Source organism: Lacerta agilis, chromosome 16 (genome assembly GCF_009819535.1).
Source record: "Lacerta agilis isolate rLacAgi1 chromosome 16, rLacAgi1.pri, whole genome shotgun sequence".
Lineage (NCBI taxonomy): Eukaryota > Metazoa > Chordata > Lepidosauria > Squamata > Lacertidae > Lacerta > Lacerta agilis.
In genome coordinates this window covers 38,353,623-38,373,110 of record NC_046327.1, presented here as the reverse complement: position 1 = coordinate 38,373,110, position 19,488 = coordinate 38,353,623, and the positions used below count along the sequence as shown (strand labels likewise).

General features: G+C 47.7%; 1 protein-coding gene across 6 annotated transcripts in view; it reads right to left on the bottom strand.

The window, feature by feature from the left end:
• The window catches only part of IQSEC2 (IQ motif and Sec7 domain ArfGEF 2), a 158,219-nt gene extending 139,788 nt beyond the window's left edge, over nucleotides 1–18,431 (bottom strand). For 3 of the 6 annotated variants that reach the window (XM_033172710.1, XM_033172709.1, XM_033172711.1), the window contains exon 1: nucleotides 17,713–18,425. In XM_033172710.1, the coding sequence (XP_033028601.1) occupies nucleotides 17,713–18,395 (683 nt within the window). In that variant the 5' untranslated portion in view covers nucleotides 18,396–18,425. Of the gene's footprint in view, nucleotides 1–17,712 lie in introns of all 6 variants that reach the window. The other 3 variants (XM_033172706.1, XM_033172704.1, XM_033172703.1) reach the window with 3 other exon arrangements.
• Nucleotides 18,432–19,488: the final 1,057 nt, after the last annotated feature.

Here is a 19,488-nt window from a genome sequence, read left to right as displayed (position 1 = left end):
GTATGGAAGTGAGAGCTGGACCATAAAGAAGGCTGGTTGCCGAAGAATTGATGCTTTTGAATTATGGTGCTGGAGGAGACTCAAGAGTCCCATGGACTGCAAGAAGATCAAACCTCTCCATTCTGAAGGAAATCAGGCCTGAGTGCTCACTTGAAAGACAGATCCTGAAGCTGAGGCTCCAATACTTTGGCCACCTCATGAGAAGAGAAGACTCCCTAGAAAAGACCCTGGTGTTGGGAAAGATTGAGGGCACAAGGAGATGGGGACGACAGAGGATAAGATGGTTGGACAGTGTTCTTGAAGCTACTAACAAACCAAACTGCGGGAGGAGTGCCTGGCCTGGCGTGCTCTGATCCATGGGGTCACGAAGTATCCTAAACAACAGCAGCAACAGGTAATCTATAATGAATGCATTCTCACCGAAATTCAACCATTCCATATGGCAATAGATATTGACTGTAATTCTGTTTTATCTTATCAGCTAGATAGAACAGCGTCCAGGTGTTGACTCACAAGTTGATGTTGCTTCTACCAAATACGCGAGAGACTGTAAAGAAAAAGATTACTTCTGGAATTGATTTGTTTGCTTGTTTATATTCCTTATTGTGGAGCAGTTGCCCTTGGTGATAAATTTTTGTGTGACATGGGATAACTTAGGCAGTCTCCTCTTTCTTTGGGAGGCAGCTAGACAATGCCCCCCACTCACTCTGCCCCTGCCAAGTCAGTTCCTCTGAGCAGATGAAGGACAGTTTTCTTTCAGCCCCAGAGGCTGCCTTGACGCTTGCTTCACACAAGAGAAGCAGCAGGAGGAGGAAGAGCTAGCAGGCAGCCCATCAGCAGCTGAGATTCTCACTCGCAGTCCTCGGCTAATGCAAAACAGCTCCACCAAACAAGACTTTGCTGGCACTCGGTTACCACCTAACTTGCTCCTTTCCCTCTGTCTGACTAGAGGTTCGAGTTTGAACTGAAGATTCATTTGAAGAACCAAAACAAGTCACATGACATAGTTGTCTCTCCACCCCCAGTCCTTTGATTGGAGAAGATTCTGCTCTTGGCCTAAGACACAGGAGCTTCTACTGCAAGCAGAAGAACAGCCCTTCCTGCTCCCTTAGGTCTTTCACCACATTCACTATGGAGTTCCTGACAAATTACTTGCACATACAAAAATTGTTTGATTAATCAACTTTCAAGCCACAGAAGTTTAAAACGACACATTTACTATTTTCTTTCTAATTTCTAAGACAACAACCGAATAACAGGGGCTTTCCTCCTGGATTTAGAGCAAATTAATGGACACTCAGAGTCCCAAATCAGGAAATCTGCAAGTGGTACCAAGCCTTCCTCTTGCTCCTTATCCACACACAGAACAGATCTAGTTTATGGAAAGAGCCACTAAGCTGCTCCTGCTGAGTCTCTGGACCCAATTGTTGGGGTTACAGGAGGCTGACTTCCTAGGAACAGGTGCTGGAGTGGCAGGGGAAGAAGCTCTCACTGCACCCCTCAACTACCCAGCAAAGGTTTGCTGTCCTGACACATACCAGCAGCACCATCTGCTTCTGGCTTCCAGCCTCCAAGAGGACGCAAAAAGAACTCGCCAACTTGTTAACCAACGGGAACTCAACTGCAGCTCCTTACTCTGATCTGCCTTGGGAGCAGCTGCGTAGGAAATGTCATCAAGGAACAAGGGGGGGCTGGCAGGGAAGCCAGTGATCCGGCCTGGCACTGCAATGATCTGTTGGATGCTGCAGCAGTGCCAAAAAGGGCACGTGAGGCTACAGCCTGCCTTATCTGTTCCCCAAGGGCCATGTTCACTTCCACTCCACAGACTGATTATGCAGCCAGACACTGATCTCTGCTAGGGACTCTGTCAGGGAGAAAATTGACAAAGTGTGCCCTGTGTAGGAAGCAGGGGAGGAAAACAAAACACAGCATTGCCAGTTATGGGCTCTAAAAATAAAGGCTCACCTGCACCCCCTCCAAATATAGGCTCCTGTTCTTCCTTCCTTTCCCTAGGACTCTGCTGCTTCCTTCATCCTTCCAGCCTCCCTGACCTCCATGCTTAAGCTTCCCAGCTCTAGAACAGGAAGGATTGCAACACCCCAGGTAGACAAAATAAGGCATTAAGACCTGCACCAGCAATTGGTACTTCCAGAAAGCTGGGGAAGAGACTGACCACATTTGCCACCCTCGGCATTTGCCTTTTGCTGCTGTCAGCCTCCTCTGGAGTAAGGATATGGGAGACAGCTGTACATCATCAAGCCTGGTGAGAGGACCCCTCCCCCCTGAACTGTATTTAAGCCAGGCTCCGTGGAATGCAAGAAGAACACTACCGGAAACTTTATTGCCAGTTAACTCTTGTTTAGCTTTGTATTTATGCACTTAAACTTAGATTGTTTTGTGTGTGTGCAATATTGAATTTTTGCTGTGTTTGTTAAATTGCTGCTTTTTGTATTTTTTTTAATTTACCGACATGCTCTGTATATGGTATATTTGTCTGTATATGGTATATGTTTTGCATGTTCGCTGTAAGGCACTTTGGGCACAGCTAATTGTGGGAAAGCAGCATACTGTATAGGTAAACTCAAATCAACCGATCAAAATGTTTTTGCTCCTGAAAGTGCCAGATGAGGGCTCTTGTGTGATAACAGTCCTTTTCTCTCAAGGCTCTCATTGCAGGATGAGGACTATCTCGCAGTTGGGGGCAGGGGGGGGGGAGAGACAAATATAGATGCAATATGCAAGGGCTAAATTAACCCTCTGTGCTAGTTAGAGGCAGCAGGCTTTCTGGCTTTGGCTGCCCGCAAACAACAAATACACACATACATAAACATACAGGCTGTTGGAGCTGCACTCATCAGGCTGGGCAGAGCTGATGACATTTCACAGCCCCAGGGAGCAAGCAGCAGCAGCATCTTGGTGTCAGCAAACTGGGGTTTCCTGGCAACCCTCCAAACTCTGTCACGGAGGGGGACTGGGTGCTTAAAAAAAAAAGCAGTTTAAAAAATAAAAAATAGTGCCCAGAGCCAGTCAACCAGCTGCCCAATCTGGAGCTCTGTTCAATAGTCAAACCCTCCCTAAAGAGCCACAGCCTTATTCACTGTCCCCAAGGTTGCCAGTCTGTGCACCAAATGAGTCAGGGTTGGACCCAGCACCTCCTAAATAAGAAAAGTCACCTGAATAGGTTGCTCCCAATCCAGCTGGCTCCCTAAATCAGGATTAGCACACTGGATCCCAGTAACGCATCCTTAAGAACATGCCCTGTGAAGTGGCTACTCCTTCACACCTTTGACGCTCAAAGTATCTACTTGCAAATAATTTGTAATTCAATACTGTATCTGTTGAGAGATGATATTCCCAAAACTGCTGCAATTGTTTCAGGATATTTAGCCAACATTTTTAAAGTCAAATTTAAAACTACTTAATTTTACTTAATAGTGGCTACTGAGTCTTCTATATGTTTTATGTTACAGATAGGTAGCCATGTTGGTTTACCATAGTCAAAAAAAAATAAAAAAATAAAAAATAAAAAAAATCCTTCCAGTAGCACCTTAGAGACCAACTAAGTTTGTTCTTGGTTGTGCATGCACACGAAAGCTCATACCAAGAACAAACTTAGTTGGTCTCTAAGGTGCTACTGGAAGGATTTTTTTTATTTTTTATTTTGTTTTGAATATGTTTTATGTGTTTAACATGCCTGGATTACCAATGTTTTATGGATGGGTTCCCCCCCCCCCTTTATGATTTCATTGTCTTAGTTATGCCAATAAAGGCTGAATGAATAAGGGTGAACGAAGGGTAGATCTCCAGTGTTCTGAGCAAGAAACTGATCCCAGCAGTGTAAACAGCAAGCTCAGCCCAGGAACAAGTTTGAAAGCTGCAGACCTTATAAGTGCAGCATGACAGTGAGGTTGTGTATATAAATGACAAAGGCGACTCCCATCAGCCACAGCCAGGTTGTCTTCTTCTTGGAAAAGGTGGACTTCCCCCATATTCTCAGTGTGTATTTGGTATGAAAACAGGAGTCTAACTTATATAAGTGATTGCATGTATGGGAGCCAAGGGGTGCCAGTTGATGCTGCTATAAGGTTGCTCGTGTCAGTGTTGGTTGCTCTCTGTATACACCAGGGGCTCCGCCAACCGCATCGCAGTCCCATCTCGCTGTGGCCCAGCGCTCCCCTGCTGCAAATCAAACCTTACCGTCCACATCGCAGCCAGTCATCCAGCTGCAACAGAGATACACTCTGATTGAAAATGACAGGGAGAATTCAAAATCTACCATGTAGCAGCAGCAAGGGAAGGGAATGGGATGCAGCAGTTGAGCAGCAAAAGCTATAAAAGCACACACACACACACACACTCCGTCCTGGATAGTGCAGGAATGGTAAGGATGAGGAACCTGTGGCCCTCCAGATGAAGCTGGACCACAGCTCCCCCCCATCCCTGAGGACTGACCATGCTGGCTGAGGCTGCTGGGAGTTTGAGAGCAACAACCTCTGGAAGGCCACCAGTTCCCCATCCTAGTGGCAGACACAGAGGAAGCCCAAGCAGTCTACCTGCATCATTTCCCATGTAAGGAGTGCCTTCAAACGAGAAGCCACCCTTGGCAATGTCACATATGGCATACAGGAAACTGCCAACAAATCCTACCACATTTTCCCTCAGAAGTCAGGGTTTGGACTGCTATGCTGATAGTATGATAATAATAATAATAATAATAATAAATATGCGCAGCAGTAGTTGAGTAAATCTGTCTACTCCCTGCCACCCCAGTCCCATACACCTGTTGTTTCCATCACCAGCCAGCTCCTTAGTCTTAGTTAACTCATTTCATTACATTACTACATATGGAAATATTTTTTTAAAAAAACACACGCACACTTCAGACATTTCCCACCCGCACAGATGCATACACCCAAAATGTGGCAGGGGGACCATGCTCACTGATCTTGCTGCTGGCATTGGTGCATCTGCTACCTCCAATCCCTGAACTCCACATCTTCAGCATAAAAGGCCCTGCAACACATGTACGCACAATCGGACTTCCTGAGTGTGTGGAAGACCCACCCCAGTGATGGGAAGCCTGTCACCTTCCAGGTGTTCCTGGACCTCAGCTCCCACCATCCCATCAGCACTGGCCACACTGTTTGAAGCTGACAGGCACTGAAGTTCAATGGTGGCTGGAAGGTCACAGGTTTCCCTACACGCAGGCTCTGTACACATACAGTTGTATACACAAATACAGTGGTACCTCTGGTTACGTACTTAATTCGTTCCAGAGGTCTGTTCTTAACCTGAAACCGTTCTTAACCTGAGGTACCACTTTAGCTAATGGTCTGTTCTTAACCTGAAACCGTTCTTAACCTGAGGTACCACTTTAGCTAATGGGGCCTCCTGCTGCCGTTGCACCGCTGGCTCGCAATTTCTGTTCTCATCCTGAGGTAAAGTTCTTAACCCGAGGTACTACTTCCGGGTTAGCAGAGTCTGTAACCCGAAGCGTTTGTAACCCGAGGTACCACTGTAGGCTCTTTTTATACATTTCACAACCCACTTAACACATGGAGATTAGGGAACAGCAGTGGGATCAGCAGCCATGGTCCTGTCCCCTCTTCCAGAGGGGGCGATATCCGGTTTCCAAGATCGTGATATATCACCAGCTAAACATTGTGATAAATCGATATATCACAATGTCTGAAATAAGGATGGAGCTGGCCACATCCATTGCAGGCCAACTCTTCTACAAACAGGAACCCAAACTTTGGCTTTAGCAAAGGCATTTGAGGCTAGATAGGTTTACCACTTACAAATACAATTGAATTTAAGATAAGCTAGCTGTCAGTGAGGTGCAGTGTAGTGGCTTAGGGTGTCGGAATAGGTCTGGAGAGACCAAAGTTTAAATCTTCATTTTGCTGTGATGCTCGCTGGGCGATGTTGGGCCAGTCACTATGGCTGCACATACAACATACATTCAAAGTACATGACTCCCCCCCCCAATCCTGGGAACTATAGTTTATTGAGAGTGCTGGGAATTGTAGCTCTGGGGGTAAACTTCGGTTCCCAGGATTCTTTGGAGCACCGGTAAGTCATGCGCTTTAAATGTTGGTGTATAGGCAGCTAATCCCTCAGCTAACCTACCTCACAAAGTAGTGAGGATGAAATGGGGGGCAGGGAACTATATGCACTGCCTTGGTTTCCTTCAAGGAAAATATAAATGTGATAAATTTGTTGCATATTATTTTCTATGTCTAATTCTATGCCTACTTAACTGGACCATAAAGAAGACTGACTGCCGAAGAATTGATGCCTTTGAATTATGGTGCTGGAGGAGACTCTTGAGAGTCCCATGGACTGCAAGAAGATCAAACCTATCCATTCTCAAAGAAATCAGCCCTGAGTGCTCACTGGAAGGACAGATCCTGAAGCTGAGGCTCCAGTACTTTGGCCACCTCATGAAAAGCGAAGACTCCCTAGAAAAGACCCTGATGTTGGGAAAGATGGAGGGCACAAGGAGAAGGGGACGACAGAGGATGAGATGGTTGGACAGTGTTCTCGAAGCGACTAGCATGAGTTTGGCCAAACTGCGGGAGGCAGTGGAGGATAGGGGTGCCTGGCGTGCTCTGGTCCATCGGGTCACGAAGAGTTGGACACGACTGAACAACAACATAATTTCATGTTTGCCTTTGAAGATGAGACAAAGTATGCGCTTTCCTTGGAGTGTTGTGGGGGGATTCTTCCAAGGGAAGATCCTGTAATCAGAATTGGCAAGTGACCTTGGCCTGGAGAAAGAGCAGCAGGTGTTGTAGAGGCAATTGGCCATCCCACTAAGTGAGCCTCCAGCTGCAGTCTGAAGTGGTCCAGCACAGACACAGATTTACCAGCTCAGTGATAACTAGGCTAGCAAGGTTCCAGCAGCCCAGATTATTCACCCTGTCCATAACTCCAGTAGTCACTCAAATTCTGGCTCAGTGGCAATGCATTATTATTATTATTATTATTATTATTATTATTATTATTATTATCCGCTCTTCATCTTTAGTACTCAGGGCAGTTCACAGCATAAAAACAGAAATCAATTTAGATTACAATTACTCAATGGAATTTAGACCGTGTCAACCTCTTCAAAATTGGGAAAGGAGTACGACAAGGCTGTATATTGTCTCCCTGCTTATTTAACTTATATGCAGAATTCATCATGCGAAAGGCTGGACTGGATGAATCTGAAGCCGGAATTAAGATTGCCAGAAGAAATATCAACAACCTCAGATATGCTGATGACACACCTTGATGGCAGTGAGGAGGAATTAAAGAACCTTTTAATGAGGGTGAAAGAGGAGAGCGCAAAATATGGTCTGAAGCTCAACATAAAAAAAAATAAGATCATGGCCACTGGTCCCATCACCTCCTGGCAAATAGAAGGGGAAGAAATGGAGGCAGTGAGAGATTTCACTTTCTTGGGCTCCATGATCACTGCAGATGGTGACAGCAGTCACAAAATTAGAATATGCCTGCTTCTTGGGAGAAAAGCAATGACAAACCTAGACAGAATCTTAAAAAGCAGAGACATCACCTTGCCGACAAAGGTCCATATAGTTAAAGCTATGGTTTTCCCAGTAGTGATGTATGGAAGTGAGAGCTGGACCATAAAGAAAGCTGATCGCCAAAGAATTGATGCTTTTGAATTCTGGTACTGGAGGAGACTCTTGAGAATCCCATGGACTGCAAAAAGATCAAATTTATCCATCCTTAAAGAAATCAGCCCTGAGTGCTCACTGGAAGGACAGATCCTGAAGCTGAGGCTCCAATACTTTGGTCACCTCATGAGAAGAGAAGACTCCCTGGAAAAGACCCTGATGTTGGGAAAGATTGAGGGCACAAGGAGAAGGGGATGACAGAGGATGAGATGGTTGGACAGTGTTCTCGAAGCTACTAACATGAGTCTGACCAAACTGCGGGAGACAGTGGAAGACAAGAGTGCCTGGTGTGCTCTGGTCCATCGGGTCACGAAGAGTCAGACATGACTAAATGACTAAACAGCAACAACAACAACAGCAACAACAACCTCTTTAGCCTTATTTATAACTAAGGGTTGATACCCAGTTTGTGTATGAGGACTCATCGAGACTTCCTTTTGCACCATGCTTTTCAAGCATAAGTTCGCACTTTAAAGCTCCATGTCCCAGCATGTGGTTTTGTTTTTTGGTTTTTGTCCCAGAGCTTTCCCCCTGGGAAAACTTACCGGTATGTTTTACTGCTGAATCAGAGCAAACAGCAATTGTGTTTTCCATGAATTGCTGTTTGATCCAATTCAGTGGTAAAATACAGGTTTTTCCGGGGAAAGTGCCAGGCCGGGGTGGGGGGTGGGGGGAGCTCCGACATAGAGCTTAAAAAGCCAAACCTGTGCTTAGAAATGTAGCACAAAAGGATGTCTTGATAAGCCCTGAAAGGTGCAGGAAGAGAACTTGTCATAAGCACTGGGATGCTGCCTAGATGAAACACTCTGGGAATGGATTTCAGGGCTGATGGGGTAAAGAAATGAAATCCTTAAAGGGTACTTTTACATACACATATTAACTAACACCAAAACCTATATTGCAAACCTCATCAATGCTAAGGAAATTACCGGTACTCTCGTCCCTTTTAACGGATTGCTCATGAATGAACCTCACCTGATGAGCAGAAAAAATATTGCCAACCCCCCTGGTCTAGTTGTGGACCCTCTTGCAAATGACCCATGTTACAAATTCTGTAAGAAGTGTAAAAATAATTTACACAAGAGTAGTTTTTTCTATTGAATGCATGTATATGTTGTTAAGCTTTCAGTGAAAGCACCTTTCTGAATGTCTGAAGAAAGAAGAGGGCTGTTGCCTGAAATGAAATATGAAAGCTTACAATTTAATGAACATCCTTACTGCTATGTGTTGGAGAAAGTTAAGCTTAGGAGTGGTAAATCAATGTCTGGGCTGTACCACTTTGGACTGCTGAACTGGTCTGATAAAATGCTGCTCCATATTTATTTGTCGTTTTTGAAAAATCCCTCCACATAGAAAACAGGCACGTCAAAGCAAAAGCTAGATTAGAAGCCTTCTCCTTGACAGATTTATTTTATAAATAGAATTTCTGTGTGGGTGGAGGGTCATTCCATCATGCAGGTCCACACCAACAGTCTGAAGTTAGACAGTCCCAATAGGTTCACCACCTCAATGACAACTAGGCCTTGTAATTTACCTCTTATGTCTCCCAGGACGTAATAACTTATAATGCTAGCAGTTGCCCCAACTGGAGAGTACCAAATCTATCCCCTCAAGGGTATTTCCATTAGGGCTGTACAAAGAGAGCCATTAGTTATTGCTGGGATGATGGCAGTTGCCATCCAAAACATCTGAAGAGCACCAGATTTGCAAAGGCTGCCCTGTTGCTGAAAACAGTTTGGCTGCGTGCCCCCAAGTCAAATGAAGATCCTGTGTACAACTTAAAAGCCCCAAAGCCTCATCATCACAGTGTAATCCTCCTCTTTGTCTGCCACACAGCTTCAATCTCAGACTTTTCCTGTCCCCGCTTCCCCCTCTTATAATAATTTCAAGTGTTAAAAAAGAGGCCCAAATTTGAGACAACCCACTTTTCTTTTCCAGTCTCCCTAAACCTTAGGGCTGGTTTTCTCTTTCCAATGATTTCCAATGCATGCTTCGCTTCCTTACTCAGGAGTAAACCAGTAGGAATTATTTCCAGGTAAACCTACAGACAAGTTTTTTAAAAGAAACAGGCACTCTCTCCAAGTGGTTTGGGAAAGGGTGGGGCTGTTTGCAAAGAGATGTATTGTTTTATTAAGATGCAGAAAGCAGCTGCTTGCTGGAGAGACAGCTGGGGGAACAGCTGCTGAGCAAGCTCCCCAGAGTCTGCAACACTGCTTTCATGCACAGAGCTGCAACACAGGGTGAAATGACCTACACTGCAACCCGACACTAATGCCCCAGAGGAAGCTTTGATGTGCAGCTACTGGAGTCTGTGTTTGTGAGGCAAGTGGCAGTAAGCACTTTGGGGAAATGTATGTGAAGCACTATCTTGCCACAGTTCTGCAACGAGCGAAGGCAATGATAATTCCCTGAGAACCAAAGAGAAAAGTTCCTACACCCCAGCAAGATCCTACCAACTAAAAGGCCGGTATGTACACTCATATCTGCAAGTATGAGCCAGCCAGCAGGCACCAGAGACAAGCACCATGCTTAAGGTAATTGCAAGGTGAGAGGATAGCTCTTTCTGTGGGTCTGGTCTGTGCTTACTCATTCATGCGAAGCATCACTTGATGCTCCAGTCATCCCTGGATGAACATGCATGTGTGAAATAGCCTCTAGGTCTGCTGCTACCGTAATTAGGACCCTTGTGCAGCTAACTAAGAAAAGCCACAGAATTTACATGTTGAGGAGTATAGTCATGGGGACATTCAGCAACATTCATCTGTTTTCTTCCTCCTTGATCCAGGAAACTGAACTGGCACAGAGCTTTTAAAAATTAATTATTGAGAGCCAGGGTGGTATAGTGGTTAGAACTAGGACCTAGGAAAGACCAGGGTTCAAATCCCCCCTCAACCATGAAGTTCACTGGGTGACCTTGGGCCAGTCACTGTATCTCAGCCTAACCTACCTCACAGGGTTGTTGGGATTAAATGAGGAGGAGGAGAACCATCTATACCACTTTGAGCTCCTTGGAGAAAAAAGTGGGATATAAATGCAAATAATGATGATGATAGCTGGAGAAGTGGGACAGAGGAGGGCGGAAAGGGGGCATTCTGTAAGGTCTTCTTGGCCTGGCAAACAGTGCTAAAGCCACTACCTGGATCCCTCAGAAAAGTGCTGCTAAGCCTGGGAGGGTTGTTAATGTTACCTGTGGCATATTTCCATGGAAGCAGACAGGGCTGAGTCTACCACTCAGGAGGAACAGACAGAACATCATTCTGGCAGAGTACACTAGCGCAGTAGCGTTCAAGCAGTGCTTACCTCTCCGGAAGCTGCACAAAAGTGCAGTTTCTCACACTGCTTCTGACATATGTGGCTCCCTGCATGAAGCAAGAGTACAATCTAGATTCCTCCCTAATGTTACAATTGGTTTCTGGGACATGATCTCACCTAAGATCATATTAGATGTTACACTACATGTGTGACTGCTGCCAAAAGCAGCCACTACACACCCACTTTTTCTATGATATAGCACAGGGGTCAACAACCTTTTCAGCCATGGACCAGTCCACCGTCCCTCAGACCAGGTGGTGGGCCGGACTATATTTTGCAAATAATAATAATAATAATAATAATAAATGAACGGATTCCTATGCCCCACAAATAACCCAGAAATGCATTTTAAATAAAAGCACACATTCTACTCATGTAAAAACACCAGGCAGGCCCCACAAATAACCCAGAGATGCATTTTAAATAAAAGGACACATTCTACTCATGTAAAAACATGCTGATTCCTGGACCGTCCGCGGGTTGGATTGAGAAGGCGATTGGGCCGCATCCGGCCCATGGGCCTTAGATTTCCTACCCCTGATATACCACTTACTCATGTCTATGATATCCCTGTTTCTTCCTCCCTTCAGTGTCATAGTTTGCTAATGGCAAGGGCTAGGGAAATACAGAGCATAATGTTGTCAGGAGACGGGCAAGTTCCCCAGATGCAGTACAGAGGGGTTTCTGGTTCCTGTCTGCCTTAATGGAGGCAGCCCCCACAACACCGCAGGGATCAAAGGCGAAGGAAAACAAGAATGATAGAGGGTAAATTGTTCTTGGACATTCCTCCCAGGGAAGGGTGGAGCAGGCTTCACTCACAGTTAGTCTCAGTACCTGGCTCTCGCTCTGGCATGTAACGCCGGCAGGGAGGCACTGAGAGCAAAAAGCACTTTGCCTGGTGAAACCCTCCTACGCTGGCATTAAGAAGCAGAGGCTCTCCTCCTGTTGATTGCATTTCTAATTGGCTTTAAAGTCAGGCACACTGCAAGAGAAGATGTTGTCATCAGAACTGCAGAAGCATCCAGCTGCATTGATCTGAGGTTTGGAACTGAAGAAAAGGTTTTATTTGGTGTGGGTGGTGGATGGTGGAGAGGGGAGCCTCTGGTTTCCTGTTTACTTTGAGCTTCTTTATTAATTATTCGGCAAACCTCTCCAGACGCAAAAAATTTAAATGTAAAATAGGGTTGGTTTGCTGTATGGAATAAAACTTGTGCTTAAAAGAACAGTTAGGTGCGTGTGGTTTAAAGAGATGGAAGGAAGGGAGAACTCTAATGCTGGAATGGATTATCTTGGGAAATTAGAGTGGATACCTTCTCCACCGTCCCCCCTTAAAAACAACAGAGAAACAGAGAAGAGATATAACTCAAGTGAACTTTGGCCAAAATGCAGTTGTAAAGAAGAAAGGAATTTGGGGCTGCAAACAAGTGAGGCACAGAGACGTTGATGGTTATTAATTAAAATGAAGTACTCCAAGATCCCCTGCGGCAGAAGTTGGATCCCTCTTTCTCAGGCTGTAGAAACTTCGAGACTGAGTAGTGAGAAAGGTGGACAGTTGGGATATGTTGTTGTCCGAAAACACCAAGCAAGATGAGAGCATGATGGGAGGGAGCAAGTGAAATATTTTGAGAATTCTCCAGGATTATAGCCACATCCCAGTTACGCTGAGAGACAACAGCATTTGGAGGGCAGCAGACAAAGGCCAAGGACTTCATAACTGGACATATTGAGACTGACACATGCAGAGAAAAGGAAAATAATTAGAGCACCTCAGCTGAAATCCTATGAAAAGTTTGATAATGCAATAACACAAATAGTAATCGCTAAAAATGCAGCTGTTATCTTAATGATTAATATACCAACTGAAATGTAATTAGAAGTTAATGAAAAATATGAAGCGCATCAATATAAGAACTGGACAAAAACATTGATCAAGGAGCACGGGAAACCACTTTGATTAAATTGTATAAATTTAGAATTAATTTGAATTATTTTGATTCAAATCTGTATAATTGGCAAAAGTGTGGTAATATTGGGTAAATATTGGAAAACTATTAAAAATTATTAAATAAAAAAAAGATGCAGTACAATGGAGAGGGGGCATTAGATGCATGGCTGCCACTCTTGGCAACAGGCATACATTTAGTGCAATATGAAACTTGTCCTTTTTCTTAGCAACCTGCAGCTGGTCCTACACACCAGCCTGTTGTTGAGACTTAAGTATATCTGGCTGGCCACATGGTAGTCCTCACAGGAGCGGCAATCATGTGACAACCCAGTTCCTAACCTTGATTTGTAGGAATGCTGCGAGTCAGGGTGCCACCTTGATTATATTAGTTGTAATCCTATCTGGATTTAATATCAATGAATGATCTTGTCTGCATCACAACACTGTCTTCCAACCTAGAGGGACAGAATAAAGGGAGCAAGGGAGATGTGCAAGGAAGAGCATCAACCTGCTACCAACATCCACTTCTGGCTATAAGCCCATTGCACCTGTGGTTGGGAGTGCAGAGCAGATCCCACAGACTGACACAGATCAACATAGCTACAACACTAGCCAGAACTGTAGGCTCCTTGCCTGAGATCTGGCCAGGGTCTCCCAGAAAATCTGGCCTTAAATCATTCCTAACTCTCCCTGCCTCTCTCACAGCACTGACTCTGGGGCTAGTGGTTCTGCGGCTCACCAGAATTACGTAATGCAAACATACTCTTCAGCATTCCCCAGAAATATCTGATGAGCCATGCACACAATTGGGAGGGGCCATTGGGCAGGCTAGCTATTGCTCCCTTCTTGCTTTTACTCACATGCCTAGACATTTTTGTCTCACAGTATGAGACAAATGGCTTTTGTAGCTCTGCTTATGCACCTATGCTAAGAAACAAGCAGGGTATACTTTATATCAAGGACAGTTAGTTCCCTGGCTTCCCAAGCACAGACTTACAATTGCCTCCAGAGTGGACCACAACCGTTTTTCCAATTGATGGCTGGCAATGGAGTGAGACAAATCAATCCCAGAGAAGCTTTCAACAACCACATGTTTTCATCCCACGCAGCAAACCGCGATGGACTGATGGGAAAATGCATTCCCTTCCAATCTCCCTCAGGTGGAAGTGGTGAAAAAATTAGCTGGACTGCCACCATCCTCTGGGGCTGACAAATGGGCAGTATTGGAAGACCTCTGCTCTCTTCCAAGTGCCAGGAAAGAAGTGAGATCCATACTATTCCTATCCTGCTTTGTTGAGTGATCAAAGCATTTGCACACCATTTCTCACTGCTCTGTACAACAATCTTGTTAAGGTAGGCCAGTATTAATATCATCCCCATATTATAGATGGAGGGGCTGAGGTATGACAGTTTACTTAAGACCACTCAGTGATGAGAACTGAATCAAAGGTTTTTGGATACACAAATCACACATCTTACTCAGCCACTATGCTGCCCCAGCTCCAGCTACTAGCTACCTTAGGGTCAGGGGCGTGAAGGGAGCGGTGCTCAGTTTCCAGCTCAGTAGGAAATGCAAAAAATAGAGTAAAGGCTATAGGCCAGAGCAGGGGTGAGGCCTCTAGCCACTTCTGGCTTTTTTACCAGCAGGGAGAAGAGGCTCAGAGAACCCACCCACCTCTTCAGTCTCTCAAAAACCGCCTCCCTGGTGTCGGTAGCGAGTGGGCGGGAATGGCAAGACACATTTGTGCTGGTTTTAAGTCATTTGCAGCATCAAACCACTTTGCTAATTTCTATCCAGGAGAAGGAGGCGGGATGAGGAGAGAGAGAGAAAGAACACACGGCTGGATTCGTCAATTCCCACCCCACACAGCCTCCCCTGCTGCCATTTCCAAAGCAGATCCCAAAGCTTTCAGGGCTAACTGCATCCCAATCTCTTCAGCCAAAACTCGTGGGCAACTAGAACATATCCTGTCCTGGAGATCAAGTTCCCAGGTACAATGATTTAGTTCAAACACCCCCATATTATCCCCCCAAACAGAAGGTATCAGCATCAAAGCAGGGAGTGCTGTTGGAGGAGATCAGATGCCCTAGTAACAATGTGGGGAGGGGAGAGAGAGGAGGGGGAGCCTTAGCAAAGAGGACATGGGCCCAAGGGCTGAAATAAACAGGTGTGTCTCTTCAAACAGTATGCTTCAGAACAACTCCTGTACCAATGTTAAAAGGGTGGGGAAATGCCTTGCTTCAAATCTTGCCTGTTTTGCATGCACCTTAGGAAAGTCAGTTCTCTCAATCTCCCCTCCTCCCAAGTCATGAAAAATACAGGGCAATTGTAAGGACTGCTGACAAGAAAGAGTCTTATAACACCATGCAGAGTATCAAATATATTACAACATGCATTTTCATAAGCTAACATAGGAAACTGCCATTGGTCCATCCAGCTCAAACCCCGACCAGCTGCAGCTCCCTGGAGGTTTCAGCCAAGGGGTCTTTCCCAGCCTGACCTGGACCTGCCAAAGGTTGTACCTGGGGTCCTCTGACTGCACACAGAGCATGTGCTTTACCACTGAGGAGCAGGTGGAAACTTTTAAGGCTCAGGTGCCAAGTGTGTAATTATTTTAACATGGTTCTTACCAAGTGCATCTGGAACAGGGATGGGCAATCTGTGGCTCGCCATAGGTTTTTTTTTTTTACTGTGGCTCCCATCATCGCTGACAATTGGCCTTGCTGGCTAGGGAGGGGAGTTGAACTCCAATAACACAGAGCGAACCACCAGCTCCCTATTCTTGGAGCAAGAAGGTGAGCCAAGGGGGCGGGGGGACACGAATCCTGTTCTCTTCCAGAGTTGATGTACCAGGAACCCAGCGATCCTGCTTCCTATATTTGTCACTCTAAGTCACTTAATCCTATTCTTTCTCCCCTAGGCAATTAGAAGGCATGGTTCCTACACACACCACAAATCAGCAGGTACCTCATCCCCGCATATTCTTTTCTGTCCCTGAACTCAATACTCAGTACATAACACCAGACAACCCGTGCGAAATCATTTCACACCCGCACATGCACATCCCTCAAGCATCAGTTCATCATAGCAATGGTACACTCGGCAGCAACACTACTTTTGGGATGTAACTCTTAAGCCACATTTCAGCAAGATCTGGGGGCCGGGGGGATCCAGCCCCTGTCCTAAGCAGTAGCTCTTTCCTGTCAACCACCCCATTAGTGAAAAATATGCCAATGGGCTGATTCTGGGGGATTACTCAGAGGGAAGGGGGCTTTTATATATGTGTGCATGTGTATGTCAGGGATGGGGAAACCTATACCCCCCAGATGTTGCTGGATTCCAACGTCCCCCAATTCTGAACTATGGCATGGTGGCTGGGCAACTCAAGGGTTACAAGTTCCCCATCCCTAGTGTGTGTACACCACATACACATCCCTATTAAGCAGAAGCAGAAGGCCCTGCCTAACATCACTCCAAACCAAATAGCTGGAAGGAAAAACTAAGGGGACCCTCTGTTAGAGACTGGCTATTGGGTTTAACAGAAAAATCTTATCACTTTCAGAGGCAGCTCTTTTCCCTTACACAGGACAGAGAAAATTCACCTTAGGATTCAAAAGGCTGGGGGGTGGCATTTACGCAAATAAATTTAAGGACTTTAGCCCTGGATTTGTGTTTGCAATGGTGGGAGTCCTTAAATACGTGGAGGGAATCATCTAGGAGCACTAATACAAAAGAACCAGTTTTTCAAGGAGATTAAGTTAGGATCCACTGCACAGTTAATCCCCAAAAAGTGGAGTGGGGAGAGCCATTTGGTATATTAAAGAGTGAGAAAGATGCGGGGCTGGCAGGAGAGCACATCCAGCAGTCCATTGCAGTTATAAGACCGCCCCCCCCCTCTTTCTCCCTCTGTGCAGAGCAACTCGAAAGCAATTCTCCTAAAGGATGGTGGAAGGAAAAGGATCCAGGGTGGCAGGTGAGAGTAACACAGCATATATACTGGCAGTAGCACAGAGCAGTATTGCTCTGTACAGAGAGGTGAATTCTGGAATAAGGAAAAGCTGGCAAGGAGCAAAGAAATTGAGGCTGAAGTGTAAAACAGGAAGGGAAGAAACTCAACTCAAGTATAGGGTCAGCAGGTTCTAGTCATGGGCGTAGCCAGGATTTTTCTTAGGGGGCAGGCTTTGGGGGGCAGAACCCCCAGCCCCCTTGGCTACACCCATGGTTCTGGCTGGAATGCATTGATGGGTACTCCAGACAAGCTAAGCAGGGGTCTGCAGGGGGGAGCGATCCCAGACAGGGTCCAGTGCACACAATAGGGAAGGAGGGTTCAAGAACGAGGATTAATGAGACCTGACTATAAGGATGGACACTGCCAGGCTAGCAAGGGATGGGTGCAGATTGGGATGCTTGTGGTGGTGTTGGGAAATAACTGTGACTGCAACAAGACTCAGGAGGCCTAGATCAGAGGCAGCAGAGAAATGCAGAGAGGTTTCAGGATGGCAGACCCAGAACATATCTATGCTCCCCAAACCACCACACTTCACAATCCTAAAAAGCAAAAATGCACCCCAGGATCCCCTGCAACGCAATAAAGGGTACCGGGCCACCATGACTCTTAGCCTGCACGCTGCTTGCCTGGCATCCACCAATTACTATGGCCTCCCCAAGCGACGGCTTGTGAAATGAGAGTGGCCCCGGGTGGGCGGGCAAGGAGGGCAGGGCGCTAATGCCTCCGGGGCTGCCAGGGGCCTGGAGCAGCTCCTTACTTTCTCTGCAGGGTCGTGGCTGGGCTGGTGCTGGCGTTGGTGCTGTGGCCCCCTCCGGCTCCCGGGCTGGAACTCCGGGACGCTCCCCGGCTCAGCTGCCCCCTCTCCCTTTCCCGGGGGGCCCGAGGGTACTCGTGCTCCTTCTCCCGAGCGGGGTGGCACTGCGGGGGCCGCTCTCGATGCAGCTGGCAAGCTTCCCTGTAGTGGCTCTCCCGGTTCTGGTACTGCCCGTCCCGGTTTCCATAGTGCTGCAGCTCTCGCTCCTTGTCCCGGTTCGGATACGGGTTCTGCCCTTCCCGGTCCGCTCTGCTTTGGTACTGGCTCTCGCGGTCTGCACGGTTCGGGTACTGAACATCACGGTCCGTTCGGTTCTCCCGGTTCTGATACTGCCCGTCCCGGTCGGCGCGGTTCTGGTAGTGGCTCTCTCTCTCCTTGTGGTGGTACTGCCCGTCGCGGTCGCGCTCCCGGTGCCGCTCTCTATCTCTCTCGCCGTCGCGCAGGTCCCGGTTCTCCTGGCTCAGCTGCTCCAGCTGCCCCTCCAGCTCCTCGATCCGGCGCCGCTGCGTCTCCAGCAGCTTCTGCTGGTTCTCGATGATGTTGTTGAGCTCCAGCAGGTACTCCACGGCCCGGTTGGGGCTCTCCGAGCCGGGCACCCCGGGGCCGCCCCCCGCTCCCCCGTCCATGGAGAGCGAGAGGAAGAGGGGCGCGCGGGCGCTTGGCGCGGCGCCCGGCGCCCGTCGCCTCCGGCTCCCGATCGCGGCAAAGGGCACCACCCCGCACCAGCTACGGACCCGCCCCGCGGCCCGCCGAGGGCTGCCGGGCTACGGCCACCATCCTGCCTGCGGGAGCCCCGGGGAAAGAGCGCGAGGAGGAGCCGCCGCCGCTGCCGTTGCCGCCACCGCCACCGCCACCGCCACCGCCGCTGCAGAGGCACTGCGCACTGCGAGCGCGCCGCCCGGCGAGCCCAGGGCGAGCTCCAGCCCCGCGGGAGGGGCCGGGCGCCGAGCGAAGGCAGAAGGGGCGAAGCCGGAGGGTGGCCGCCACGAGTCCGGCCTGGCGGGCCAGCTCCCGGCGGACCCGAGCACAGCCCGCCGCTGAAAGAGGCGCCCGGCGAGAGTCCTCGAGGCCGAAGCGCCGGGGAAGGGCTCCCGCTTCCCCTTCTCCCTCCCTACCCCCGGCGCGCGCGCCCCTGGAGAGGGGGAAGGGGTCAGGGGTGCTCAGATCACGGGTCTGGCGAGAAAGGGGCGTCAGGGGGCGGGGGGGGGGAAGGTTGCACAGAGTTTGGTTGGGGCGCTCCCTGGGCAACCAAGTTTCCCGAGGCCCCTTCCGCCCCAGCGGACTCCCCACCCTGCGCGCAGTGCCTTCAGCCGGGAGCCAAGCGCAGGACCCGGGTGAGAAAGCAGCGCAGGGATGTTATTCTTCGCAACTGTGCTCGTTGCATGTGAGGCTTCGCTTCGCATTATTAGATGATCGTGCAATTTTAGACATGCCCCTATAAATGGACACCCCAAGTGTTGAAACGCAGCCCTGATGCAATAGCAGCTCCCTTGCTTCCAGCAGGACGTAAGTTGCAAAGGCAAAGCTATATACTGTACCCCCTTTATTGGGGAAGAAGCCCCACTGAAAGCAACGGCGCTTACTCACGAATAGACATACAATATATAGGTTTGCATTGCCCGTCGCAATGCACTTAAGCTGGAACAGGGCCGTAATCCGTGAAGGCATTTTCAGCACCAGTTTATGTGTGCAGTAGGTAAAAAGGTAAAGGGCCTCTGG